Source organism: Pungitius pungitius, chromosome 17 (assembly GCF_949316345.1).
Source record: "Pungitius pungitius chromosome 17, fPunPun2.1, whole genome shotgun sequence".
Classification (NCBI taxonomy): domain Eukaryota; kingdom Metazoa; phylum Chordata; class Actinopteri; order Perciformes; family Gasterosteidae; genus Pungitius; species Pungitius pungitius.
Window position 1 is genome coordinate 13,824,313 of NC_084916.1, and position 26,137 is coordinate 13,850,449.

Sequence of the window (26,137 nt, forward strand, 5' to 3'; positions counted from 1 at the left end):
AAATATATTGGAGAGTGATTTATTCGCGATGCAATTATTATTATTTTTTTAATCGCGTTTTGTTGCTTTTTTTAAAGGGATCGGTTGGCCAACCGGGTGAAAACGGGCAGCCAGGTCAAAAGGTGAGCGCCGCCTCGCAGTGGTACAGCTCCAAATATCGCGTGTGTGTGTGTGTGTGCTGCAGACCACCTGCGGAGAGACGGACCCTTTTTCTCGGTTATTTTAAACCCACTCGGGCAGGAGCGCTGCACCTCTCCCTCTCCCTCTCCCTCTCCCTCTCCCTCTCCCTCTCCACCGTCCGCTGGCCCTCTGTGGAGCTGTCCTTAAGACGCGCCGTAGGTGGAATGCGGTAATGAAGTTATCCTCCTGCCTCTAGCATAATGCTATTAAGGCTGCGGGGGGGGGGGTTCGATGAGGCTATTTGTCACGCTGACAGGACGGCATTGTCGTGGCTTTAGCTGCACGGGAGAAACCTGAATGGTGGGTTCTGTTGCATGGAAAGACAAATCAAAAAACGAGAGAGAGAGAAAAAAAGATTCGTCAATAAGGGGATAATAATCAGATTTTTTTTCATTCATTTTCAGTCATTTTTACACATTTTTAATCATTTAAAATCTTGAAGATTAAAGCAGAAATGTCAATTTTGGAATAACCTAATAGTTAATTATTCACTCTGTGGCTTCAGTATATGGTACCTACTCAAGTCAATTTTTAATTAAATTTCTTGTAGGAATTTATTACTTATATTGGACTTATATACTTATATTTTAACATGCTTGCTTGCATACATACATATTTATTAACCAACATTCTATATACTACTACTATATTTTAACCTACTAGCCACATACATTTACTATACCTATCTTACTATAATGATTTATTCACAAACTACACTGAGGTTTTTATTCATCAAGTACCCAATGACAAAATAAAAATAATACTACCTACTTTACTGAACATTTCTTTGAGCAGCAATGCTCACCTCCCAGAACGGGGTCAAATCGGCAGGTGAGGAGGGCAACAAGGAGAACAACAATTACCCTTAAGAGCCCGAAAGTGCTACAGCAGAGCGTCTCTTTGTAGGGAGAGAGTAATGCCTCACACTGCACACAGCTGAGATTCATGGAAGTGTGGGCTGAGGAAAGCGTTTGCTTGAAGCATTTCTTTTCATCCGCCCACTTAAATTGCACGCAGGTGGAATTTATTTAACATTTAACTTCTGAATGCATTTGATAGCACCGGATCAGATCCAGGGGCTTCATAGCAAATGGGGTTAAAAACAGATGCACTTGCACACTTTTGGTAATTTTGTTTAGATCATTTAAAATCCCTTTTAATTGCAGGTTGTCATTCAACCAAATCTGAAAAATGCCAAGACGTACTTAACTGTGAAGTTTTATAAAAGTACTATGCGTACTGTGACCAGAAAATTAATAAGACATCTTCATGGGATACTTTATACAATTAGATTTTTAATAGCCTAACTCTTAATGTCATACTATATTATGATATTTTAGTACAAACCTCAACATTTCACATCTACTTTCTAAGCTACCACTGATGTTGTTTAGCTACTGAGTGTGTGGATGTGTGTGTGTGTGTGTGTGTGTTTTTTTCTCCCAGGGTGAACCCGGAGAAGCGGGCCAGCGAGGTCCCGCCGGTGAAAGAGGCAGACCGGGGCCCCCCGGGGGTGGCGGTTACCACTCCAAGGACGCACAGCCCATGATTGGCCCAGTCGGACCCAGAGGAGAGAGAGGGAGCCCGGGTTCGGAGGGTTCTCCGGGAGCCCCCGGACCTGCAGGGGTGCCGGGAAATGACGTGAGATACAGATTCATTTCACTTACATCTATTCAACCGTATCAGTTACAAAAATAACATATATAGATAACAACAAAAAAACACGAATGATTCATATGGATAGACCGAGAGTCTGTACCGTGGCCAAAGGCACGAGCTTCATAGGCGTATCATTCATTCATTTTAAATGATTTTCCTTGATTAATGTTTGACCTTTTGCTTTTCTCCTAATTTCCCTGCTCTTAAACAGGCGGTTGTGAATTATGATGAAGTCAAAAACTTCATCCGCCAGCAGGTCATCAAGATCTTTGATGGTGAGGTGTTCTTTTTGCAATGTTTACAGTGTATGAAGTCTTTTTTTAATAGCTCTCTTCCAAAGAATAATTACACTTCTCACCTCTGCTTTTGCTACTACTTTTCGCCCACATCTGTCCCTTCTGCAGAGAGAATGGCCTACTACCTGTCGCGCATGCAGGTGCCAGTAGAGTCAGCCTCCCCGGGTCGGCCCGGGCCCCCCGGGAAAGACGGCATTCCAGGTAATCCTGGGAACCCAGGCGCCGCTGGAATCCCAGGACACGTTGGCAGAACAGGGCGCCCGGGAGGCCAAGGGCCACCTGGTGAGCCATCCGATATCGCGAGAAAAAAAAAAGCTTTCAGGCATCGGGACCGTGACGTAAGCGGTTCATCGGTCATGTGATCAAGACAAGTAATCTCTCTCTTGTAGGACCACATGGACCACGTGGAGAAAAAGGAGATAAGGGTGTTGGAGAGATGGGAGATGTAGGACCTCCAGGAGCACCAGGTAAATTTCCCTCACACGGATCTATGATATTATTCAATGACTAAATGAGAGGTTTGTTATAGGTTTTTAAGTATTGAAATGATAGCCATAGCTAGGAGCTGGATAAAAGAGGTATTTGTTTATAGTTTTTTTTTGTTTGTTTAGCATTTAAACTGTCATTTTGGTTACAGACAATTCCTTTTTCCCTTCCTTTTTATTGAGGCGCTAACGTCCACAACAACCTCCCACTCGATACTTAGCATTCGTTGTTGAACAGTGATGATCATTACAATCTCTCTCTTCCTTCTTTCAGGTGTCCCAGGCCCCCAAGGCTATGGCAAGATGGGACCCCCGGGTCCCGTTGGCCAGCAGGGTGTTCCTGGGATCTCTGGCTCTCCTGGCAAGCCTGGTACAAAGGGACTTGATGGCCGGTGTAATCCGTCAGACTGTAGGAGCCACCAAGTAGAGTACAGCCCCAAGGGCCCACCTATGAAGGGCCCCTGGTAGAGGGCGAGAGGCGATAAAGTAGATGGACTGAAGCTAAGGGGACTTCAGAGACAACAGGAAGCCAAAGACCTAGTTATAAAGTCATAAAATTTGACCTCCAGATGATATCCAGGGGTAACTTTGCTGTTGAATTGTACAGACGTACGCACACAGATTTTAGTTATAAGCAAAAATGTTACATTTTTCCACGAGCCCCGTTGGAATGAGGCCTGAAAAGACTCACAAGCAGCACATTTTCATTGCAATGTACTGATATTGCTTCAATATATTATCTTTTCTACTTTTTTTACATTTTTTTTTAGAGCACTTTGCTTGGATATCTTTGAATCTTTCTCACCAGATCCCATTTAGGGGGCATCCCGTCCATTTTAACTTCAACTTAGCGGTTGTGGTGTAAGAAATCATCCCAAGAAATGTATTTCAATTCTGTAGAAAGTCAAACATTTACATCCATACCATTTCCAAAGATTTGACTGTTTTGTATATATTAATATTTATATATTGTGGCCTTTTCTACTTTTTCAACAGATTTGATACAATAAATACGCTAAGTTAAATACCCAGTTTTGTTGGTTATTAACCAAAGGAATATTTTCATTACGGTTTGTAAGCTTTTAAAATCAATTCAAGTGTTCAGTTTAAGATGTAAAGAAGGTTCTAAGTGTTGCCAAAGTTTGTCCCATTATAAATCTTATATTCTCACCCTAAAGCCTCTCATTTAAATCTGCATTCCAAATTAGCTGTAATAGACTGGTTTCTGCTTCAACAGGAACTTTATCAAGAGAATAAGAGCATTAATTGATTGTAATGCAACCCACTAAGCAGCCAGTCAAGCACTCAAAGGGAAAATATTCTTCAAATGATCCCAAATGGATTTAACAGTACATCTTACTTTTTTAGGCTTGTCTTATTTCTTACTTTACCATTTTTGTAAATCTGAAAGGTCATGTTTTAAATCACTGCCATCTCAACAAAGTTAAATCTGCATTTTATACTTTGAGTACAGTCAGACCTCCTCACAAACTAATCCACGGTAAATGTTTGTTAAAACCGGATTAAATGGCTTTTGAAAGACGCTGTCTTGTTATTGTCGAATTAAAAAACTGGATCCTGAGCACTGGGACCTGAAGCAAAGCTCAAGTTCCAATCGTCTTCTGTTGCATGTTCTTTTTTATATTTCCCAAGCTTCTACCTTTCTGATCATGTTGCATTTCCTTTAAGTTATATTGACATTTATCCCATATTGTTTTACCAAATTTTGTAGTTGATTTTATATTTTTGTCAGCTACATTTTCACTATTGGTGAAACAATCCAGTTTAGATCTCTTAACCCCAATCTCTCATCTAAAGTTATTCATTTTAAAGACTCAACAGCGTAAGGAGGCCATTAGCTACGCCTGAACTCTAGAGATATGGAGACGTATTCCTCGTCAGGACAGAAAATTCACCAATGCAAAGATATTGACCAAAGCTGTGAACCTGCACTTCTGGACTTTATTAACATGCATAAATTAATACTATTATAGATTTCAAATGGGAGAAAGTAAAAGAAAAGGAGCTGAAACAGAAACTTGAGACTTGTTTCCATGCCGCACTTGGTACAGAAGAGATAAATGATGTGATAAAAAGTTCTTCTTTATTGGTTCGGGTTTGACCTGAGTAGCCGAGAAAAGGACCCTAACAGATGATTATATTAACAATAAATAGCTTCAGTTGATCAGAAAATAAAATAGCTGACACCGTGTAGAAAATTGACAGTGGCATAAGAAGCACATTCGGGCTGATTGTCTTACGTTACATCTGTCAAATCTTCACTGAATTCAGTAACACAGGACTTTATTTTTTTTTATTGGTGCATTTCATAACCCCTTCTTTTTCTCTACATAATAATCAACACACATTTACAAAGATTTACAGCATTGCATTGTGGGAGACGGGAGTGCCCATCTGGGTATGCTGTTGCCAGGCAACAAGCGGACGAGATCAAGCCGGTTGTTTTCTAAAATGGGATTTGGGTAAAGCGGTGGAGGGAGTAGTGTTGGTGAGCGGGCCGGGCTTCAACGTACATTTGCTAAATAAAGGACTTGAAAGCTTACGGATACATTTTACAGTACGGTGTGTCACTTTCATCATTTATTGGGCTTTTTTTGTACACTTTTGTGCCATCATCGTGAGCGATGGCGCTAGAGAAGCATGGAAATTCTACTTCAAAACATCTCAAACAAAATGTTGCATATGTAAAACCATTCAAAGTGATCACGGTGTTAAAGAAATGTTCCTTTCACCGCGCTTGGTTTTTTCATCTCTCTGCTCATCGCTGGTTTGGGAAACGGAGGTGCAACATTAATCTGATACTCTTTCACTGCTAGAACAAGGTTGGGGTATTTTGCATGGGACACTGACATCACCCCCCCCCCCCCCCAAAAAAAAAAAAAAAACGCTACAGTACTCAGAAGGATTTGGGTGAGAGCTGCTGTTGTCATGGCGATGTGGGGGGGGGATGGAGATCCGAGTATGTCCCCACCAGTCAAAACGTCCGGGTGTCAGTTTCAGAAAGGGGGCGCTGTCACTATTATTGTCCCCTAACCTTCGTTCTCAATGGTTTCTTATAGAGAAGAGTGGCGTCACTCCTTTTATTCATTCCCTCTCTTTCTCTCTCTCTCTCCCAGGTGAGCCGCTGATGGAGAGCCGGGTCTCTAAACATTAGGTCCTTTGATACTTCCCGCCTCCTGTAATCTCGGGGATGTGTATGCCGACGCAGCTAAACACATCGCCGCCTCGCAGAAGCCGGGGAGGCCTGTCGAACCCGCCGAACCGGGGTAACCGGCTTCTCCGGCTGATCCCTGGGGTCCCCGCTCGCCGTGCCTACCGTTGCGAGCCACACCATCCAAACCAGCAGGACCTGTGGAAGGGGAGGGTTCGACATTGGATTTGACAGGAATCCCAGGGTTCGAGTTGACCAACAGCACTAACGTTTATGTCTCCTCACCCCACCATACGCGGTATGTGTGCATATATTTAAAGTGCGTGCACAGGGGCGAGTGAGTGTGTTTTCCACAGTTGGAATTAGCATGTACCGTTGCAATCCCATTCTATTCTGATTCAAGAGCATCTCTTAAATGACTGGAGTTAATGATGCTTTTAAAATGCATCGGAGCAGACTCCCCTGTGGCAAAAAGCCGTAATGCCTTCAATTTCTTGTTGCTGCACTCTTACTCATCTGAACCTTTGTTTAGTAGTACCAGCATGTACTTTCAGCATGTATATTCCACTAAGGTACAGGCTTTATCTCTTACCTTGTATGCCTGGGGGTCCTGGTGGACCCGGGTGGGGTTTACCAGGATCTCCCCTGTCTCCCTTTGCCCCTCTCTTTCCTGGAGAAAAAAACAAAATAGGGCATCCTCAGATGTAGCATAAAATGCTATCCTTTCAAATGTGCATTATATATTATATATTTCCCACCTTTAAGTCCTGTGTTCCCAATCTGTCCAGATCCTCCAATCATGCCAGGAACGCCGCGGGCACCGGGTAGGCCATGCGGCCCCTGCGGGCCAGCTGACCCCGGGGGCCCAGGGGGGCCGGGAGGCCCCATTACACCCGCTCCACCAAGCACAGCCCTCTTGGCGCTCACTGCCACAGCAGCTAGCCTCTCTGTTCCAGAGGAGACAGCGTCATTATTTCTTGATGAAATTACCTTTGATAATGGGAAGTGATTGCTCAGGAGCTAAAAGTAGAAAAAATTGAATCTCCCCCATGGGCATCAAAGGGGAACATTGATGTCTAGTCGCTCACCCTGCAGCATCTTCAAGACCACTTCGACAATATGCTGGTCAGATGTATCACGTCCCTGGATAAAAGAAGAGCAGACTGAGCACAGAGCCAACAACCAGTCTGTGCGCAGAGAGTGAACTGGACTCACCGACGGCCCCTGAATGCCCGGCATGCCGGGTACTCCTCGCTCTCCATTGAGCCCCCTGGGCCCGGGCAGTCCCGGGGGTCCCAGGTCGCCGGGTTTACCCGGGTCTCCGGTCGGTCCATTGTGTCCGGGGTCCCCCCTAATGCCTTGCTGCAAAGAGAGGAGCATTACTGAGGGGAGGATATTCAGAGAAAAGAAGGGGGCGGATGAAAATTGATGCCAATGTAAAAGAAATGAAAAAAAAAGGTAAGAAACAAATGCATCCAGAATCAAATCAGGTTCAGCCTCACCTGTCCTTTGGGCCCGGGTTCACCAGACAAACCCTGTCGCAGCAAACAGACACTTTGTCAATTTCACATTCATCACTTTCATCTATCGTTTCTGCCTCAGAGACAACCATTGAGCGAGAATTCAAGAATGAATATTGTAAATGAATATGGAAAAAATGCTGCTTCAAAAGAGCCAACACGCATCATTGCCTCACTGTCATGTAAATAGCTCATTTGCCATCTTGACTACAATGGGGATTTGGATGCAAATTCGCAAACAGACTTCCTCTCCGCCTTAACTTCTGCGCGGCTGCAACATTTTCTGCCACATATCACTTTGCTTTGATGCCTTCGGAGCCCAATGTTACAACCGGCTCGTCTAAATCCAGAAAGTTTTAGTATTTTGTAGATCCTGAGACTTTTGCGTTTCTTTACAAAACAAAAGTTTCTGAACGGCTTTAGGCTTTGTGGGTGTGCGCTTTTACCTTTTCACCTTTCTCGCCAGCCAATCCCTCAACGCCGGGGTCACCCTAAACGCGATGGAGGGAACAAGATGAAGATAAAGAGGATACAGCAAATATTTCTTTGCCGAATGGAAATACACCATCATGAGATAAATTCAATCCGGCTAGAAATAACTGCGACTCACATCGTCTCCTTTTGACCCCACTTTTCCTTGGAAGCCCTGGAAAGACATACATTTTGAGTACGTGTAATTGTGCTCACGACACGATTATAATCCTCCAAAAATAACAACAACTAAATGTTGATTCAAGCCAGTGACACCGCATATCACAAAGAAAGATGTCTCATTTCTAAAACAAGTACGATTAGGATGCTCACATTATCATTTATAGTGCTCGCTTCATTCAGTGATTTACTATGGATTGCTATGACTTAGTATATTGATGGGTAAACACTGCCCCCAATGGACAAGTCTGGGTAACTAAATAACAATGAAATGTTATAACCCACACACACACACACACACACATACCTTGTCTCCCTTGGTGCCGCTAAGACCCTGTGCACCTGGAACACCGATAGGTCCTCTCTCTCCTTTGTTTCCCTGTTGAGACACAGTTGAATTCATATAGGAAAGAGGAGCTGCAGAAGAGCTAAAAAAACAAATTCAAATAATCAACTTACAGGCTTGCCGACGATCCCCTGTGGCCCAACTGCTCCTCTCTGGCCTCTGTCCCCCTGCAGCAGAAAGGCAAATGTAAGAACGCCTTCATAGCTGCAGTTAAATGCTTCCATGTGCTACTTCTGGGTTTGTACCTTAGGCCCAGGAACTCCCTCCATGCCGGCCACGCCAGGAAGACCAGGCTCGCCCTAGAGGCATGCAGTTAAAGGGCAATGATTCACCCTGCTTCACAATATAATAGCAACAATTGGAATACTTGAAAACATATATGTTTGGTGTGTGTGTGTGTGTGTGTGTGTTACCAGATGTCCGGGGGCACCCGTCATGCCAACGTGACCCCGAGGTCCAGGCTCTCCCTAACAAGCCATGAGTAGTCATCAAAAATAGACATACCAGGAGGATCATTTCACGAAAGTCGGAAAGCTCAATAAAACATATGATGTGAAACCTACCTTTGCTCCAGATCCACCTTTTGGTCCCGGGCTGCCAGGCAATCCCTGCAGACAGAATAAACAAGAATTAAACAATCGCTTTCGGTTTATTTCATAGTTTGGAATCCAGACAACGAACCTGAAAATGCAACCAGTAATGCAGGTGGATGTATAAAGAATGCAGGTGCAATACAATGCCTAATGTAATCATGGCCATGAGAACGGGCCGAGTTGCAGTGCGATACACCTAGCAGCAGGTTTCCCTGCAGTGATTCTGTGGGTGTGTGTGTGTGTGTGTGTGTGTGTGATGGTATATCACAGCACAGCATAGCGCAGCGTAAGTTCTGGTGTTTAAGCTTGCAGCAGGGTCGGTGTCACTGCAATGACCATACGGAAAAGTGTGCATCTCATGCTCCATTACCCCTTAGTTAGAGTGACACCCACACAAACCTAACCACACACAAATGTACACACACTATACCCACTGGTCTGATTGTGATAAATCACCGGCGGTGGGAGGGTGAATGCTATTTCAAGGTGGTTTAAATTCTAAAACAGTGTGGGTCACAGGGTCACTGTTGTTTGGATGAGTGCCCAGAAAATAAAACATACCCAAATTGACAACGCTGTTTTTCTCCCAGTCTCGGTACTGGCTTTTTTTTTTTGAATGAAGGAGGATACCAGTTTGACCCCAAACGTGTTCCGAGTGACAACAAGCCTTTATAAAACCGACTTCTTTGCATGTGCAACATTGACGGATCACTCACCGCTGCTCCCTGAGGACCAGGAGGACCAGGCATCCCGGCCTGGCCAGGGCCACCCTGCAAAAAAAAAAGATTGAATAGAAGAAGAAGAAATTGTCAAATTTTGCTGCAATTTGAGTTTCTCATCATTACCGTGCGCCGGTAACCCTTACCTTGATCCCTGGAATACCAGGCGTACCATCTTTTCCATCAATACCCGGCAGACCCTGAAAAAGCCGGCGGATGAGTGAGTGGACTTAATTTGGCACACTCTCTGAACACCACTGTGTGGTGCATTAACAAAATTGTCTTTTCACTCACATTCTCTCCCTTTTTGCCAACCGCACCCTGTGGGCCCTGGATGCCTCGGCCCCCCTGCAGAAAAAAAAGGTAAAAAAAAGATAATGTCCATGTATTTTCAATGCCCCGTTTGAAGTGACGAGAATTGTATCATCTGTCTTGTCCTGCTTATACACGTCAATGGAAAAACACCTACTTTGTCTCCCATGTCTCCTGCCTCTCCGGGTGGTCCTTTAGGTCCCTCCTCACCCTACACATAATGGAGAGATACTTTGAGTAGCTTAGGTGTACTGCAGGTATACCTGTTTCAATGTGAGTAGCCACATCTCTGTGTGTGTGTGTGTGTGTGTGTGTGTGTGTGTGTGCTTACAGGAGGCCCAGGTATTCCCACGGGTCCCCTGATGCCCTTGTAACCACGGGGCCCCTATAGGGAAACAAAATCATCAATCACTTTAGATCAGAGAGGATGCTGAGGATGCTAAGTCGTGGTAGTCTGCTATTCATTGCGATAAAGGGGTTATTAGCGCTTAACTCACTTCGCTAATTGGAGCTACCCAGAACGCCAGCGGCTCATTCTCTGGCATTAAGCCCGGGGCGCTAACTTGGCTAACGCGGCAGACGTTAGCAGTAAGACGGATGGCTACCGTGGATCATTAACTACAAATGGAGGCACCGTAGACCCAGACAACCTCAACTCATTAGAGGAGGGGAGAGATTTGTGTTAGCATCATTTCCATATGTCCCCATTGCCGGTAATGGATGATGTTTGCCTAGTGGGGGCAGGTCTGGATGTGCCTCCTTGGTGCTCCTCTAAGAATGAGATCACCCACGTGCCAATGGAGAACAAGGTCAATCAAAGGTTGGTACTCACTGCTTCTGCTTTAGGACCCATCATTCCTGGATAACCTCTCAGGCCCATTGGACCCTTGGAGGGAAGCAGAGAAAAACAGGTTCCAACGGAGACCAGACACGGAGTTGATGCTACAATACTAATACAGTACTAGAAAGAGGAATTTTGTGTATACCGAAGGTCCCGGGATGCCCTGCTCCCCGGAGACGCCCACTTCTCCCTTGGGACCCTGATGGAGGAAAGGAAAGAACAGGCTGGTTATTTATTCTCTTTCTGTGCTGCTCTGAGATCTAATATTTGGTGCAAGTCGACGCTTTGATCCAGAAACTCCTGAACCGGACGAAAAAAACCCGTTGAAACTAGTCTACGGTTGAAACGTTGTTCTGGTAAAGTTTGTTACAAAACCAGCTTAAAGTTGGTCATACAAACGGTCAAATACCAGCAAGAAGCTGGTCTAATAACCATCATCACTTAAAACAGTTCAAACTGGTTTATTTGTGTATTTAAAGAAACCGTTGAACATTTTGAGAAAACTCACTCGAATGGCTTCTTGCCGAGAGTTAAGTGAGAAGATGTCTGGTTCTTAAATTGCTCGAGACTGCTGGTGATTATCTTAACATGGCCGCAGTTTAAAAGACGGGCCTACCTAACATCCCAACATCTCTGAAGCTTCTTAACTAACTGTGAAAAAAACAACGAGGCGTGTTTTTCTCTCCACAGACTTTGTGAACAACAACCCAAACAACAACCCAAAGAAGTAAGTCCAGTCGGCTAATGTCTCACAGCAGTGACTTGTGGTTCCTGTATTCTTGTTTTCCTTCTGGTGAGACTATTCTGAAGAAAAACTGGACTCAGTCCCCTTATCTGCTTCTCATTTGGTGAGCCAGGGCTTTGTAAGGACAGCTCGCACGAGGAGATATTTAAAAATAACAAATAAACACTTTTTGGAGCTGATTGCATTCGTTTACCACCCTCACCATCATGCCATGGGCATCAACCAATGAGCAACGAGGCCTGTGCCAGTTTGAGCTGCTCTAGTCTTATTTCCAGCGTTCTAAAAACGCATTAATGCTGCTCCTGCTATGATAGAGCACATTTATCACAGAGGGTATCTGTGTTTTGGCCTAAAAAAAGGTTTTGCTCGGGGAAAATGCCCGTCTTGACTTGCAGGAGCAGTAAAAGGACGTTTCTTTGAGTGTCTAAAGAGCGAGAAGATCACAGGCCAATTCCTGGCGCCTGCTCAGGCTCCGGCCGCTCGGGAGCCCCGCTGCGTGCTCATTAGCTGCGCTTAATGCGGCAAGGTGAGAGGGCTCTCACCTGACTATCATCCTTTCCTTCGTGTACCTGGCTCTTCACCGCCCCTTTCATCTAGCGCCGCGTGCTGACTGCAGGGGCACGGGCCCGGGGCCAGACTAATCGCAGCCAGATTAGTGCCAGTCCTGTGCCTCTTGGGGGAGAGGGTGGTGGTGGAGGTGGTGGGGCTTCATTAAAGCTAATCCTCACCCCTGCTGGTGGCTGTGTGTGCAACACGTGCATGTGTGGGTGTCCGCGTGCATGTGTGAGTCGGCTCCAGGCGTGATTGTGCAGCTCACCGTTTTGCCGATGCTGCCGGGCTCTCCGAGGACACCGGCCCGTCCTTTGTGTCCCTGTAGGGCAGCAATCAGTCAGCGGTGTGTGTGATAAAATGTTGTCATGCAACACAATCATTGATGCTAAAAAAAAGAAGAAGAAGAAAAAAGACGTATGCTTATCCCTCCAGGGGAAATGCCAACTTCTCACCTTAACTCCCTGCAGTCCCTGGGGCCCTTTAGGTCCCGCTGGACAGTTAAGAGGACACTGTTGACAAAAGAGGGAAACACATGGGTTACGTGAAGCGAAGTAGTGTCAAAACAGGTTTGTAGTGACGTGGATGTCCTTGGGTCTCACCTGGAAGTCTGCGCTTCCCTCTTCTCCACCAATGAACTTCCCCGGAGGACCCTAGATGGACAGGATAACAGGTAGATGGGTGAAGAAAGTCACCTGTTTACCGTTTGCTAGGCGCCCATGAGCTGAGCCAGCATTCTCTCTCTCTCTCTTTCTCCCTCTGTATATCCCCCTCTCTGTTTCTTGGGTTGAGTTAGGAGGTAAAGTAGCTGAGGAGGGCTGATGTATTCCTGCTACAGTCGGATGAGACAGCCCACTGATCTAATGGGGGGGTTTATTTATCCTAGGATGGCACTAAAGCTAAACAAAGACACTCCCCTGGGTTCGGGAACATCAGTCTCCATGAAGACACACCCCTCCTTGGAACCACTCCGAGATGCACACAGGGGACTGCGTACACCGTGGGGAGGAAAGACGTGAAAGCGTAGCGCTCAAAAACAGTTTGTGGCACTTCATCACTCGCTGTGTGCTGGAAGCTGCCCGGGCAGCGGGGAGCCCTGGCTGTGCGAGGCGCTTTGTTATCATGCGGTGCATTCTAAAAGCACGTTAATGGCTGCTTGTTTTGAAGAACATCCACATAGGATCAGCGGAAGTGATGCGCGGTGCTACGCCCTTGGATTGTTTGAGTAAACTGCTAAAATTAGATTGTGGTGCTTTTTGACTGAATGAAAAGCTCTTTTAATTTAATATGACAGGATTTACAGTGATCAAGTTTGAGTTCATCCCAACAGCAGAGGTTTATTCACTGTTAATGCATCAAGCCAAAAATAGCTCAGTGCAGATATATTAGCATTGTTAGGTCTATCTAATACAAGAAGGAATCACAGCCGAGATATGCCAAATATAATTTAAACACCAGAGGATTTTTTATTGTGATGTAAAATGCTCCACAGAGCACACTAAACCTTCATTAAATACGTTTGATTGTATTGTATATATATATATATATATATTTTAATTATTTGGCCTATATATGGTTTTCAAATCTTATAAATTCTCAAATAATACCAGTGCTGTCATTGCTGCATTTTTATATCCAATTAACTGTGTTGAATTTGGAGACAGTACCGTATCTTGGGCTGTGACTCAGAATATTCCTGCGAGTCCGCTAGTGGGGAGAACATGTGTTTGGGGACGATACTACGGACCACGGTGTGTAAATGGGTGAATGTTGGGTGTATGTAAAGAAACATAGTCGGGCTATACATATGTGCCAGTCGTTTACTGTGCAAGGTTAATGGACCCTGACGAGATTGTGAACTTGATATGGTGGAGAAAAAAAATAAGAGGGTAGTTGTAGCCGTTCTCAGGTGGTGCACAAGGTTGTGGTGTGCTGTACAAAGAATACTCCTGTTGTTTTATTCATCCCTACTCCAACCTCTCATTTTAACACTAACATCATCTTTGTTCCTTTAAAAATCATCAGAGAGCTGTATCCTTGGTCCGACACTTACTGGCTTGCCGGGAGGCCCAGGAAGTCCTGGAGGTCCAGGTGATCCCGCGCCACCCTAAACGAAGCCGAAGAGAAGGCAAGACGGTAAAAGTCCTGGTAGCTTGTGACCTGCATACGAGATATTTGCATGAAGGCAGTATAATGAACCGTAGACGCGTTGCTACCTTTGGACCAGATAGTCCAATTTCCCCGGGAAGACCAATCGGGCCTGGAGCGCCCTAGACGGAGGGACAGGGGGATCAAGTTAAAACAATGCAGCCACAAATTGATTCCCACACCTCAAAGCCATTAAGCGGCAAATCAAGCAACAAGTAAGCTACTTACAGATAGTCCTGGAAGGCCGGGTCCCTGCGTGGACAGAAGAGGCGAGGGGTTAAACTACTGTACGACAAGTGGAACCAATCCGTCAAAGTATCAATTAACATTTGTGAAAGCCAATTAATAATGGCAGCAGTAATTCATTAATGCGGATGTACAGTGTCGAAGCGCGGCACAAACAGTGCTCCAGAAGGGCAAATACACAGAAACGCAATCAGTTTTATGTTTGCTCCGACTCAGAATTAATTATGAGCAAAGTAATTAAATCAGTAAGCCGTCTTGGAGGAAGAACAGCCCACAGGGCGGGGATCTCCAAGTCCAAGGCAGCGTGAGGCAGCTTGGTGTACGAGCCGGGCCTCTAGACACGAGGCCTGTTAATGCTAAACAAGGGATTTAACTAACAGTGTTGAATTCAAGCATGACATTGAATGACTCAGGACTCAGTTTGTAGGATGCTGTTTGATAGACTGACGCTGAGCACCATCTAGTGGCAGTAGCTTGTATGACAGACCATGTGCAATGTTTACATATGAGGCTTAACCTTAGTATTTCCACTTCTGCCCATTTATACTCCTTTAGTTAATATAAAAATAGCATGCAAGCTTGCAAAATACGTTGCAATAAAGAACAAATACGTAAATAATTTCCCTCTAACAGTACTTTGACTTCAAAAATGAATCTGGGTATTTCCCCCAACACACTTTCTTTAAAAATGTGAGATTTTCACTCATTGAACTTCATAGTAGAACAATAAAAAGATGTCTTACAGGAGGTCCAGGCTCTCCACCTGGTCCAGGTTTACCCTGCAGGCAACAGAGAACAACAATGTAACTCCAGCGGTGACACAACTAGAGGACGCTGTCATTCCCTCGTAAGCAGGGTTTAATGGTCATGCTCAACTCATCAATGTCACAAGAAGCAGGACCCAGAGACGTCTTTCTCGTGCGAGTGACACCTGTTAGACATGATGTGGCGTTATGAAATATGATGTGGGAGGTTCAGATACTTGCCTTAGGCCCCGGGCTCCCGGTGGGACCTCGATCGCCTTTCGCTCCAATCAAACCCTGGAGACGGACGGACGGAAGGACATGTTAGCAAGCCCATGTGCTCCAGGTGTGTGTGTATATATATATATATATATATATATATATATATAAAGAACATTAAAATGGCATGAAAGAGGTCGAACAGTCAGTCAACACTAATAAGTTAACGCCTTGCTTAAAATCACCTTACATTTCAGCTAATTACACATTTGATCGGAGCGGACACTGTCCTTCGGTAATTAGGAAAACAACCAGAGATTGAGATTCCAGGGCGGATTACTGGCTAAATCTCAGAGGAATGCATGTGGGTGCATGTGTTTGCCTGCTTCCTTTTGGTCACATGCTAAAAGCCAAAGGTGAAGCAGCAACGGAGGCTGCACCACAATTGCAGTCAAAAGAGGTGAATCAATGCTGGAGAATTTATATTCATCACAGTTATATTGGCACGGGCTAATGGGTTTGACATGAAGTGCATTAACCACATCACCTAGAATGTCCCGTCCCCAACGCTATTAGTTGAGTCTTGCACGGTACATTTTTAATCATTCAAAATGTAAAATAAGCCTAAAATCCCTGTGTTCAAACATCAAACCAATAGATCAGAGAATCGGGCCCTTAATATATAAATGACTTTGTACAGTAGGTTTTTTGTGCAGAAGCGTCACAAACAAGCAGAAGTGGACTTTGAGTTTTGATTCTTTCCATGAACTTGAATGCCTCCCAGTACTAAATGTGCAGTGGTTTAAATCATAAGCCCACAGAGCGGGTCCAAAACTTTCTAGTCAGAACAAATGTTCCTCCCAAAACTCGTGGTGCAGATGTGTCATCATGCGTGGAAGGTTGCAGTGATTCAAACAACACAATAGATGTTGTTCCTGGCTAGCTTGTCGTTTTTATTCATACTGACCTTTGTGATCCATCGTCCAAATAAATAAATAAATGGGTCACTGTTTATTTTCTTTTACCAGAGTAATAACTTGGCTCCAAACATCCTCAGAAACATTTGATTTTGTCAAATAAAAGATATCTGGCGGTCGTTCCGGTTCTGTAAAATCGGGATTCTTTTACATTCGCTGGGTTTTGCTGTTGTTTCATCTTTGCTTGGCGATTTTTATTTTTTTTTCAAATTTTACTGAATTACCACTAAGCCTCTCCAAACTTTTCTTTAGATCAACAGCTTCTTAGAACTGTATTTTCAATTTTCACCGTCCTCACATTCTGTCTCTTTCTTTCTCTAAAACACACACACACACACATACAGACACACACACCAAACACCTACATCAGTCAGTGTACTTACATCAATGCCATTCTCTCCTGCTACTCCATCAGGACCTGGCTCTCCTGGCTCTCCCTTCAGTCCCTACAATGAACAAAAGAGAAATATTGTCACGGCCAATGTAGATATCGAGATGAATCAAATGCTAACCGTTTTGTATTATGAAACCAAACTGGTCTGGTACAAACTTACTGGTGGACCCGGGGGCCCAGGTGGTCCTTTTTCTCCCTGCAGAGAAACCGATTGGAGATGTTAACCCTTCTGAAGTGGTATTTGTGTTAGGTCAGTATTTGTGTTGCCATCTTTGCCAGAAGATTTCAAACAGTGATTATGCCATGAACGGCTTTCAGGTGAATTCTGCCTTAACGTCATACATCTAGCTGCAGTGACTCAGCAATCGATCAGTCTCAACTCAAAATGCACATTAATATGAGGAAGGTGGTACAACCGTAAAACTCATTAGCTGATCCATATACAGGTGAAACTCGAAAAATTTGAATATCGTGCAAAAGCTCATTACTTTCAGTAATTCAACTTAAAAGGTGAAAATAATACATTATATAGATTCATTACATGCAAAGTGAGATATTTCAAACCTTTATTTGATATAATTTGATGATTATGGCTATATATAATATATATATATATATATATACATATATATATATATATATACTAATATATTAGTTTCACCTTTTAAGTTGAATTACTGAAAGTAATGAGCTTTTGCACGCTATTCTAATTTCTCGAGTTTCACCTGTAAATCCAACATCTAATCACTTTGTATTGTGAGTCTTGGAAGCAACGCTGTGGTTGTAGTGGCAGTTTGCACACAACCTGTGTGTAGTTAACCCTGAGAGTAGCCCAAATGTATCACATTACTGTGACACAAACTCCGTATTGAGGCGAGGGTCCCTTCTCAAAGACAACCTCTCACTGCTGGGAACAGAGCTCTTTTGTGCCTAGGTGTTTTCATACGTGCGACCCCCTGCTGGTAAGACTCCGGTACTGCAGCGCGCAGTTGCTATTTCTCCAGCACAATGACGGCCTTTGTGACAAATCTGCTGGATACTCACATCGATGCCGTCTGACCCAGGTGTGCCGGAGGGGCCTGGCGGGCCGGCTTGGCCTTGAGGTCCAGGTGGACCCCTCTGAAACACAGGCAGGGATATGTCATGTCAAAGAGTCTCCCAGCGCTGTGCCATCTTCAAGGGTTACACATTGCAATGAGCATCATGGTCACATAATAAGGTGTAACAGCAAAAGGAACAATTGGTGAGTAAAAGTAAATAAGTGAAAACTATACAATATATTTTAGCTAATTTGTCAAGTGAAAACAGGAGAAAACTACATTGAGTCGTTCAAATCAGGGTTGGGAAAGCATCACACCCGAAAAAAGCAACCAAAACAAAGGAATGAGGAGGAATGTGGAAGGAGGTGTCACGAGACTGGCACTGTTTACTCCAAAGAACCCCCACCTGACCCCCTCCCCCCTATCCTCACATCACATTGTCCCCTCAGCTGGCGTTGACAATGTCCTCAGATGTTCTGTCAGTCCATCAGATGATCAGAGACCACTACTTGATTTGCACAGAAGAAGTGTAGAAAGTGAATAATCCAAAAGAGTGAACCTGGGTCCAGTAGATTGCATGTCGGTGTCTGTTTGAACAGGGAAAGTGTCAGTGGACACAGTCAGTCTGTGCATGCTTCAGGCCGTGTGTGTGTGTGTGTGTGTGTGTGTGTGTTTAAGTTTAGCTCATTGATTTCCATCTCTGCCACGACCACGAAAAAAAATAAAAAATCTTAACTTTTACCTTCAATCTTGATTCATAAAAATTATCTTGCACCACCAAACGACAAAACCTAGAATGTTACAAACCCTTCAGACGCACCCCTCTCTTAAATCTTCAACACCTATGAGGATAAAAAGTCCACAGACAACCCGCAAGGTTCGGCGGCCCGTCCCAGGGTCCCACGAATCCCGGTCCGGACCCCAAGAATGAGAGAGGCTAAACCCCGCAGCGCAGCAGGGTCTCAACCTCCCCTTGTCCACTCACCACTTGGGCCAGCGCCAGGCACAGGGTCTGCAGTATCACCCAGGTCTTCAGCAAGGCAGAGAGAGCAGCCATGGTCCCTCTCCCCTGTCGGTCTCTCCTCGGTTTACCGAATCCTCTCTTCTCTCTCTCTCTTACTCCTCTCCAGCCCGACGCAGAGCACAACTGGTGGAGCAGAGCTGTCTGAGAAACACGGGGTGGGGGGTGTGGGGGGAGGAAGGAGAGAGCTGAGGGTGGAGAGGGAAGAGGACTGAGGAAAAGGTGTAATCCTGCCCCACAGTGGGCCTCTGAGCGCAGAAGAAAAAAATACTCTCTGCACCCATCAACCATGTGGGAACCACACACACACACACACACACACACACCTATATATATATAGTATATAGAGCACACACGGTACATCTCAGAATTCACATTCAATTTGGGGGATCAGGGAACTTTTTGGATTGGTTGATTATCACATTTTTAGCGTGTTAGGTACCTAGTTGTGAAGCCAAATTGGGCTGAGCAGCAATCAAGTTCCTGCCAAAGCTGCAGGAATAGATCAATGAAGGAAACCTGGAGCACCTAAACAGGATAGAAAGTAAGCAAGAAAATAACACACTTGCTCAACAACTCAATCTTTATGTTTTTCAGTTATTAGTGACATCTAGTGGTCATTTTGCTAAGCGCATGTTAGTGCCTGTTTCGGTACTGTAATCCAAAGTAAACTAAGACTGGTGGAAATGGAAGTAGTGACCCCTACGGTGCCGACATTGTATTACGCCAAACACGGCCATTTTCCTTTATGTCCACTAGATGGCAGCAAATACAAATGAAGAAGTCTGCAGAGCAGCTTAGTTGCTGTGGAGGCCTTCACTGCTGCAACTGGGCATAATACATTTGATCTCATGGATGATGAAGACAAAACTGAAGATGCTAAGAGATGCATTTATTAGCAAATTGAGATTTATTGCATACAACAAGGAATCTCAACAGACCCCATTAAATGAATTAGGAAACCGGCTCAGTGGTGGCCTTTGTATTGGAATTGTTATGCGCAATATCACCTACACTGCATCCATCACACTAACTCAAATTGCTCGGCCCTTTTTCATACTTTGCCCACAATGATTAACTATTAACTGTTGCATGGTGAACAGTTATTTTCATGTGATATTCTTTTTTAATGAGGATTGCTAATTAAATAAAAGAATTCAAATTAAACATACAGGCACATGGCTTGGTTATAAAGAGTATTGTGTGTATTGGATATCTTTCTAAAAATCTTCACCAACCTCAAAATGAGTTTTCTAAGCCAAAAGTTGGTGCACAAATAAATAATCTCTGGTGCTTTTCTCTTGTTTGAATGAAAACTGAAAATCCAAATTACATAATAGCATTTTTATTGTAATACTCATGAGTCCCTTTCCTCAAGCAAATGAAGATTGCAACATCCAGAACAAACTTGGTTTGAACCCCAATATCCATTTGATGGCATATGTTAAGAAACATTAAAATGTGATTGACATTGATTTTAAAGCTTTGAAACTGTAGGACATTATACAAATTTCAATAATCATAATTAACATAAGCTTTTATATTACTATGCTGTATGTACTGTGTGTGTGTGTGTGTGTGTGTGTGTGTGTGTGTGTGTGTGGGTATTGTTGGCGTGGTTCAGTTCATTTGGATCGCCTTGTGTGATGCCCCGATAACAAATCGCACACCTCTTTGGGCGATGCACACCGTGAGAATTATTTGTGATGTCTGATATATCGCTCTAATACCTGAGAGGGGAATCAGTATTTTCATCTCTTGGCAAAGAAGTAAAGAAGCACGTTTTCCAGAATGTTGAACTAAGACTTTTAACAATTCCATCAGGTCCCCTTCAGTGAACACAAGCTAGCAAATTGCATCTCAGGTAACTGTCTGATTCTCATCTACTGAGGCCCGGCTTACTTACGCTGGTCTGCTGTTGAAAGATAATGCGACGGGGAACCAATTGTTATTTGAATTTCAGGAAATTGAGAGATCAAATTCATGGGAATGCGACAGATCTGCAACAACAACAAAAAAAACAAATTGCGGTGCAGATCTTCTCACGGGTGAAAAACCGAAACGAATCATCATCACTCAGTTGTTGTATTTCTCATTACTGACGACTCCCCAGACTCCCCAGACTCCCGAAAAACAGGCAAGAAAAACATTGGCCTCGCCCATTTTGTCTCAGCCCCTTGCGATGTGTCTCCGTTTCTTTTCTCCCCTCTCATGTTTAAATTCCCGGGGGGGGGGGGGAATGACTTAAGTGTTACTTTTCTAAATGAAAGCAATCGCATCTTGTTCCACGAGTGTTGATAGCATACTCATCGCGGCTTAGTGAGAGGCGCACGAGGCAACCGGCCTTCCAGATTCAACCAATGGGAGACAAGCCAGAGCAAAGCAACAGCGGAAAGACGCGCGTGCGTGCGTGCTCACGCATTTAAGCGGACGCTAATTGAGACATCATGAGTGATCGGGGGGGGGGGGGTCGGGGCGTTCTGTGCTGGTATTCGCCTCTTCGCTCCCTGAGAAAGGTCTGTTTCACACAGACCCGGCTGTCCATTCCTCCTCTAATGAGACACCTGAGGGAAGAGGAGAATGGAAGTCATCAGTAAAGTCTGAAGCGAGGACAAGAAGGCGCACGCACGCACGCACACACACACACACACACACACACACACACACACACACACACACACACACACACACACACACACACACACACACACACACACACACACACACACACACACACACACACACACACACACACACACACACACACACACACACGCACACACACACACGCACACACACGGCGATGACAGGCCGGGTAAATATTATTCTTGAGTGCAGGTGTGAGGAGTAGCGGCAAAGTGATAACAGAGGAGGCCATTAACAGTCCAGCAGGGTTTTGAAGGCTGACCCCCCCCCCCACCACCCCCCACCCCCCGTGGGCCGCACGGTGTCAAGCCCTCCGTTTAAAATGCATAGTTTACAGTCAGAGCCGAGGGGGGGGGGAGAGGTACATGCTGACAGACTGATGATATGCAGACAGAGGGTCGTATTGGTCTGTCTGGTATGAAACACATTCATTAGGAGGGGGGGGGGGGGGGGGGGGGTTGGGTTGTTTTGTCGTTGTTACGCCAAAATCGTTCCCTTTGGCCGAGAGAGGGGGCGGAGCTTCTTTGACACGTTTTTTTTTTTTTCCAGCAGAATTTTCAGCAGATGAAGCCATTTTTGTGGTGCGATTTCCTTGTCAGTCACAGAGCTGACAGGGAAGTTCCTTTAAAGGGAGTGTGTGTGTGTGTGTGTTCCTCTTTGTTCAATGGCTTCACCCTCTGAAAGACGCCAGCTTGAAAGCTCAAATGAATGAATGATTCACTCATGATGCGATGAATTCATTTTTCTATATATTTACCTGTGGAGTTGTTTTGGTGTGAAGGTATGTTGCTTTTAGTGTGAGATTGCCAAACGTCAAATATCACATTGTGATTGCGTTTCCGAACAAACAAAGGTGGAAAAAGGCAGATTATTTCAAAATGGCGTTTTTATATCATTGTATTTCACGATGTCTCTGAAGCAGAGGTAACACATCTTACATACATATTATGACGGTGCTATTGATCGTCTCTAGCTCTCAACACTATTTCCGTATGTTTCTATGGTATTTCAACCCTTAGGTTTTCCAATGAAAAGCAGCTAATTATAGCAAAAAAGTGTGCAACACTCACAGCCCGTCCCTCCGTGTTCTCCATGAAAGCCACTCCCACAAATTCATCGTTATAAAACGTACCATGGACGTGGCTCTAGTTAATGCTCAGCTGTCAAAAATGCAGCCTGTGGAAAAATCCACGCACGTGCATTGACTGCAAAGTGGAAACGAGGCTCGTGCATTGATAGAAAGCAAAAAATAAATCTAAATAAATCCACAACGGAGTGCTGTCCAATACTACTTCAAATGTATAAATTGGCTTTAAATTTATTTTGAAATGCTTTTAACTCTAAATTTAAATGCCAGACTTTTTATTTTTTTATTACTCCGTAAAGCTGCACTAATAACTTCATTTTTATAATTTGCGCCATTGTTTAAATGATGAGCTACCAAAACAAAACAGATAAAAAGAATAGAAATAGAAATTGATTTAATTGTTAATGGTTTTGATTCATTCTCACCGCCCTCATAAAACTCATTTAAAGCAGTTTTCAATAAATGGTTTAAAATAAAAAAATAAAAAAAACTTTAGTCAGTTTGAGTAATAAAAAAAAAAAGCATGTTTGCACAGTATGAAAAGAGAAATAAGAAGAACATAAATATAATAAAAAACTGTAGATCTGGGCAAATGAGAAATACAGTTTTCTACGTGAGACTAAGCTATGTTGGATCAGTGCTTTATTGACGTCTCATATAACGTCCCTTGAAGAAAATTTAACAGGTAAAGAGATGATAAACTCGGGACTCAATTTCTGCATTAGTTATAAAACACAAAAGGACATATCGGAAATTACATCTGGATGGTATGCGCAAAATGGATTGTTAACAACGGTCCATTTGAGCTGTTTAAGAGACGTGCCGTTAAAAATAACGCCTGCTGTGACGTTCCGGCATCAGCTCCGGATTGAATGAAGCAAAGAATAAAAGATGATTCTTTTTTTTTTTTTTTTTTTACAAGTTCTTGTTCTTATTGCATCATCCATTCCCCTCCTTTTTTATTTGCGTTGTGAAGAACTAGTGAGCCGGGGACGGTTATGGTACTCGCTCAAATGTACCAGCTCTACGCAACAGAAACGGCAATCTGTATGACGGATACTGGCCAGAACGCCAGAAGGTCAATTAGAGGACACGCTGAACAGTTGTCAGGGGAATAAACACCCGGCACAAGTAATATTTCGGACAAACATCGATGCTGCTTGATTGATGCTGCTTCATTTCCACTGTGAGTCAGGTGACCATGCGCAGTGTGAAGAATTATTTTCGTGTGATGAACCCACGGAGGCTTTTCCCCTCGGCCCGGGTGAGGCATTTCGGCCCGTTTCAGCCCTCATTGTTTGGATTCAACGCGATCTGAAGGCATTGCATCGGTCCAACTGCCCTCATCAACCTCAATTACGGACACTTCCAGTCCAGCATCGACCACCAAGGCTGGTGAACACAGGGGAGCATTTAACGACTTAAAGGGCGGATCATTGATAAAAAAATTAAAAAATCATTGAGACGCTCAAAACACGACTGACAATGTAAGCTTTTTTTTTTTTTTTTTACTGTGAAGTTTAAAGCGGGTTCTGTTTTTGTCACCTGAAACCAATAAGAAAAAGTTCAAATGAACATGTGTGCAGAGCAGGCGGCCAATGGGAGGACAGAAGGTTCTCATTTACTCATCTGGACTCCATGCAGCTCCTCTGGTGAGTTCCGTGTAATTTATGAATTGGGGATGGTGACTTTGTAAGGTAAGATTTACAGCTCTTCTGACAAATAGGGCACAGTTTGAAACAACAACAATAAAAAAAAACCTGAGCACCGATCCTCACATTGTGACGGGCGCACCTGGTCCAACACAAACTCCACGCCTGACGCTGTGTGACGTTTCGAGCCCTCGGTAGAACGCATTCAAATACTTTATGAGCAGAAAGAATTAAGATCATTCCCAGAACAACACACACACACACTGGAGCACATTCAGGCTACTGAGTAACACCAGATGCTTCGGGAACCGGCAGAATGATCTGATGCTGACTGTTCTCGCGCTGATGAAAGGTAGTCTGGCGAGACCGAACTGCTTCTCTTACTGATGTGCAATGATAACAAAAGTAACAATAGTACCAGTAACCAGAAAGAATCTAAGGTTTGATTGTGAGAACAGTGAGCGTAACCCTTCATCTCATCTGGGTTCTCTTTTTTCCCAGGTTTCCATGAAACAAACCAGCTGTAACATTCCCGTCATCTCCCCCTCCTCCTCCTCCTCCTCCTCCTCCTCCTCCTCCCTTCGCCCCGACTCCACCGTGAAGGACTCGCACCCCCGTCCCTCGGGCTGATCTCGCACGATAAGAAACAGCGAACCGCCGTGGCTTTTGTGTCCTCTCAGGCACAAGCAAATGGACCTGTGAACTCTCTCTCTCGATTCTTTACTTGTCTTCATTTGCGTTACCGCTGACCGTTTTCCCCCTTTCCCGTCGCCTCTGCAGCTTCATCAATCTACTTTATCTCCCACCCTTTCATCCCTTTGTTATTCCTCCCCGCCTCGTCCCAACAACACGCAACCTCCAGGGCCCGCGCACTGACATGTTGGAGAGAGTTGCCATACCTTTACTTCTCGTGCGGCGCGGTTGATTGAAACCGTCTGTGGGCCAGCGATCCTCGTTGCCGACAGCGTTTTGCAGGAACACCTCCATCGGAGTTGATGCTTCCTGCACATAAAGGGCCCCGGTGTGCGGGGGACCCTGAATAGCATAGGACCTGTGGTAAGTAACATCTAAACGTCCTGCTGCGCTGCATGCAGGGCCGGCTCTAGCCCATTGGCTGCCCTAGGCAGCCCCCCCCCCCCCCCGACCTACGACCTAGGCCCACTCTGAACCATAACCTTTTAAAGGTTAAATAAGAATATTGAAACCAACACTACTTGTGTCAGGATGTTATTATATGCTCCCAGATCCTAGGAAGTTATTGCTAACTTGTTTTAACTTTTTTCTCTCTCACTTATTAACTTGAATTTACTTTGACTCAAACACTTACACGTATTTTGGTTATTTCACATCCGATTTTAACATAGTGTGCAAGGTAAAAAGAAAATACTTTTTATCATGGACAAAAGTAGATTTTCAATATATGCTCCGATTTTTGAAGGCTGGTTGTTCCTTCTGTTTAAAGTCATTTTAGAATTCACTCACACACACTATACACATATATATATATATATATATATATATATATATATATATATATAAAGATATATCTATATGAACTTGGCTTGGCACCATATGGCCTGGACTTGCCCACTCCTCCTCCATGAATCGCCCCCCTGCCCCTCCCCAAACACATATAAGATTGAATTTCAACATATGACGGGGGCGCCATGTTTATTTGATTTAATGATGGTTTTATTTCATCATATTTTGTTAATCAATGTTGTTGAGACAAAGATGTATGCTTACGGGCACACCTAGAGGGCGCCCCCCCACAAATTTGGCGCCCTAGGCGGTCGCCTTGGTCGCCTATAGGAAGGGCCGGCCGGCCCTGGCTGAACGGTAGATGTGGCGTTGATCAAAAGTTAAGGAAAAACTGTTCTCTACATTGAGAGAAGT

General features: G+C 44.3%; 2 protein-coding genes across 3 annotated transcripts in view; one reads left to right on the forward strand and one right to left on the reverse strand.

The window, feature by feature from the left end:
- Nucleotides 1–4,162, forward strand: part of col16a1 (collagen, type XVI, alpha 1) — a 46,952-nt gene extending 42,790 nt beyond the window's left edge. For both annotated transcript variants that reach the window (XM_037474379.2, XM_062558697.1), the window contains 6 exons: nucleotides 78–122; nucleotides 1,627–1,821; nucleotides 2,051–2,114; nucleotides 2,244–2,417; nucleotides 2,525–2,602; nucleotides 2,895–4,162. In XM_037474379.2, coding sequence (XP_037330276.2) covers nucleotides 78–122; nucleotides 1,627–1,821; nucleotides 2,051–2,114; nucleotides 2,244–2,417; nucleotides 2,525–2,602; nucleotides 2,895–3,088 — 750 coding nt within the window. In that variant the 3' untranslated portion in view covers nucleotides 3,089–4,162. The remainder of the gene's footprint in view (nucleotides 1–77; nucleotides 123–1,626; nucleotides 1,822–2,050; nucleotides 2,115–2,243; nucleotides 2,418–2,524; nucleotides 2,603–2,894) is intronic.
- A 411-nt stretch (nucleotides 4,163–4,573) lies between these two features.
- col9a2 (procollagen, type IX, alpha 2) lies at nucleotides 4,574–18,990 on the reverse strand. Its single transcript, XM_037474417.2, has 32 exons — nucleotides 18,821–18,990; nucleotides 17,840–17,914; nucleotides 16,956–16,991; nucleotides 16,785–16,847; nucleotides 15,449–15,502; nucleotides 15,206–15,241; nucleotides 14,445–14,468; nucleotides 14,285–14,338; nucleotides 14,122–14,175; nucleotides 12,671–12,721; nucleotides 12,524–12,580; nucleotides 12,337–12,390; nucleotides 10,920–10,973; nucleotides 10,766–10,819; nucleotides 10,265–10,318; nucleotides 10,091–10,144; nucleotides 9,916–9,969; nucleotides 9,768–9,821; nucleotides 9,619–9,672; nucleotides 8,873–8,917; nucleotides 8,723–8,776; nucleotides 8,555–8,608; nucleotides 8,423–8,476; nucleotides 8,271–8,342; nucleotides 7,923–7,958; nucleotides 7,759–7,803; nucleotides 7,295–7,327; nucleotides 7,008–7,154; nucleotides 6,881–6,935; nucleotides 6,551–6,739; nucleotides 6,385–6,462; nucleotides 4,574–5,990 (listed from the first exon to the last, which is right to left on the reverse strand). The coding sequence occupies exons 1-32, from the start codon at nucleotides 18,890–18,892 to the stop codon at nucleotides 5,785–5,787; spliced, it is 2,076 nt and encodes a 691-aa protein (XP_037330314.2). The 5' UTR covers nucleotides 18,893–18,990; the 3' UTR covers nucleotides 4,574–5,784.
- Nucleotides 18,991–26,137: the final 7,147 nt, after the last annotated feature.

Coding starts and splice junctions, on each gene's coding strand:
- col9a2 (XM_037474417.2), bottom strand. CDS start 18,892: ATGGCTGCTCTCTCTGCCTTGCTGAAGACCTGGGTGATACTGCAGACC. Junction 16,848..16,955: donor CTGGGCCCCCGGGTCCACCA/GTAAGTTTGTAC, acceptor TGTTCATTGTAG/GGACTGAAGGGAGAGCCAGG. Junction 7,328..7,758: donor CTGGCGAGAAAGGTGAAAAG/GTAAAAGCGCAC, acceptor TTGCTGCGACAG/GGTTTGTCTGGTGAACCCGG.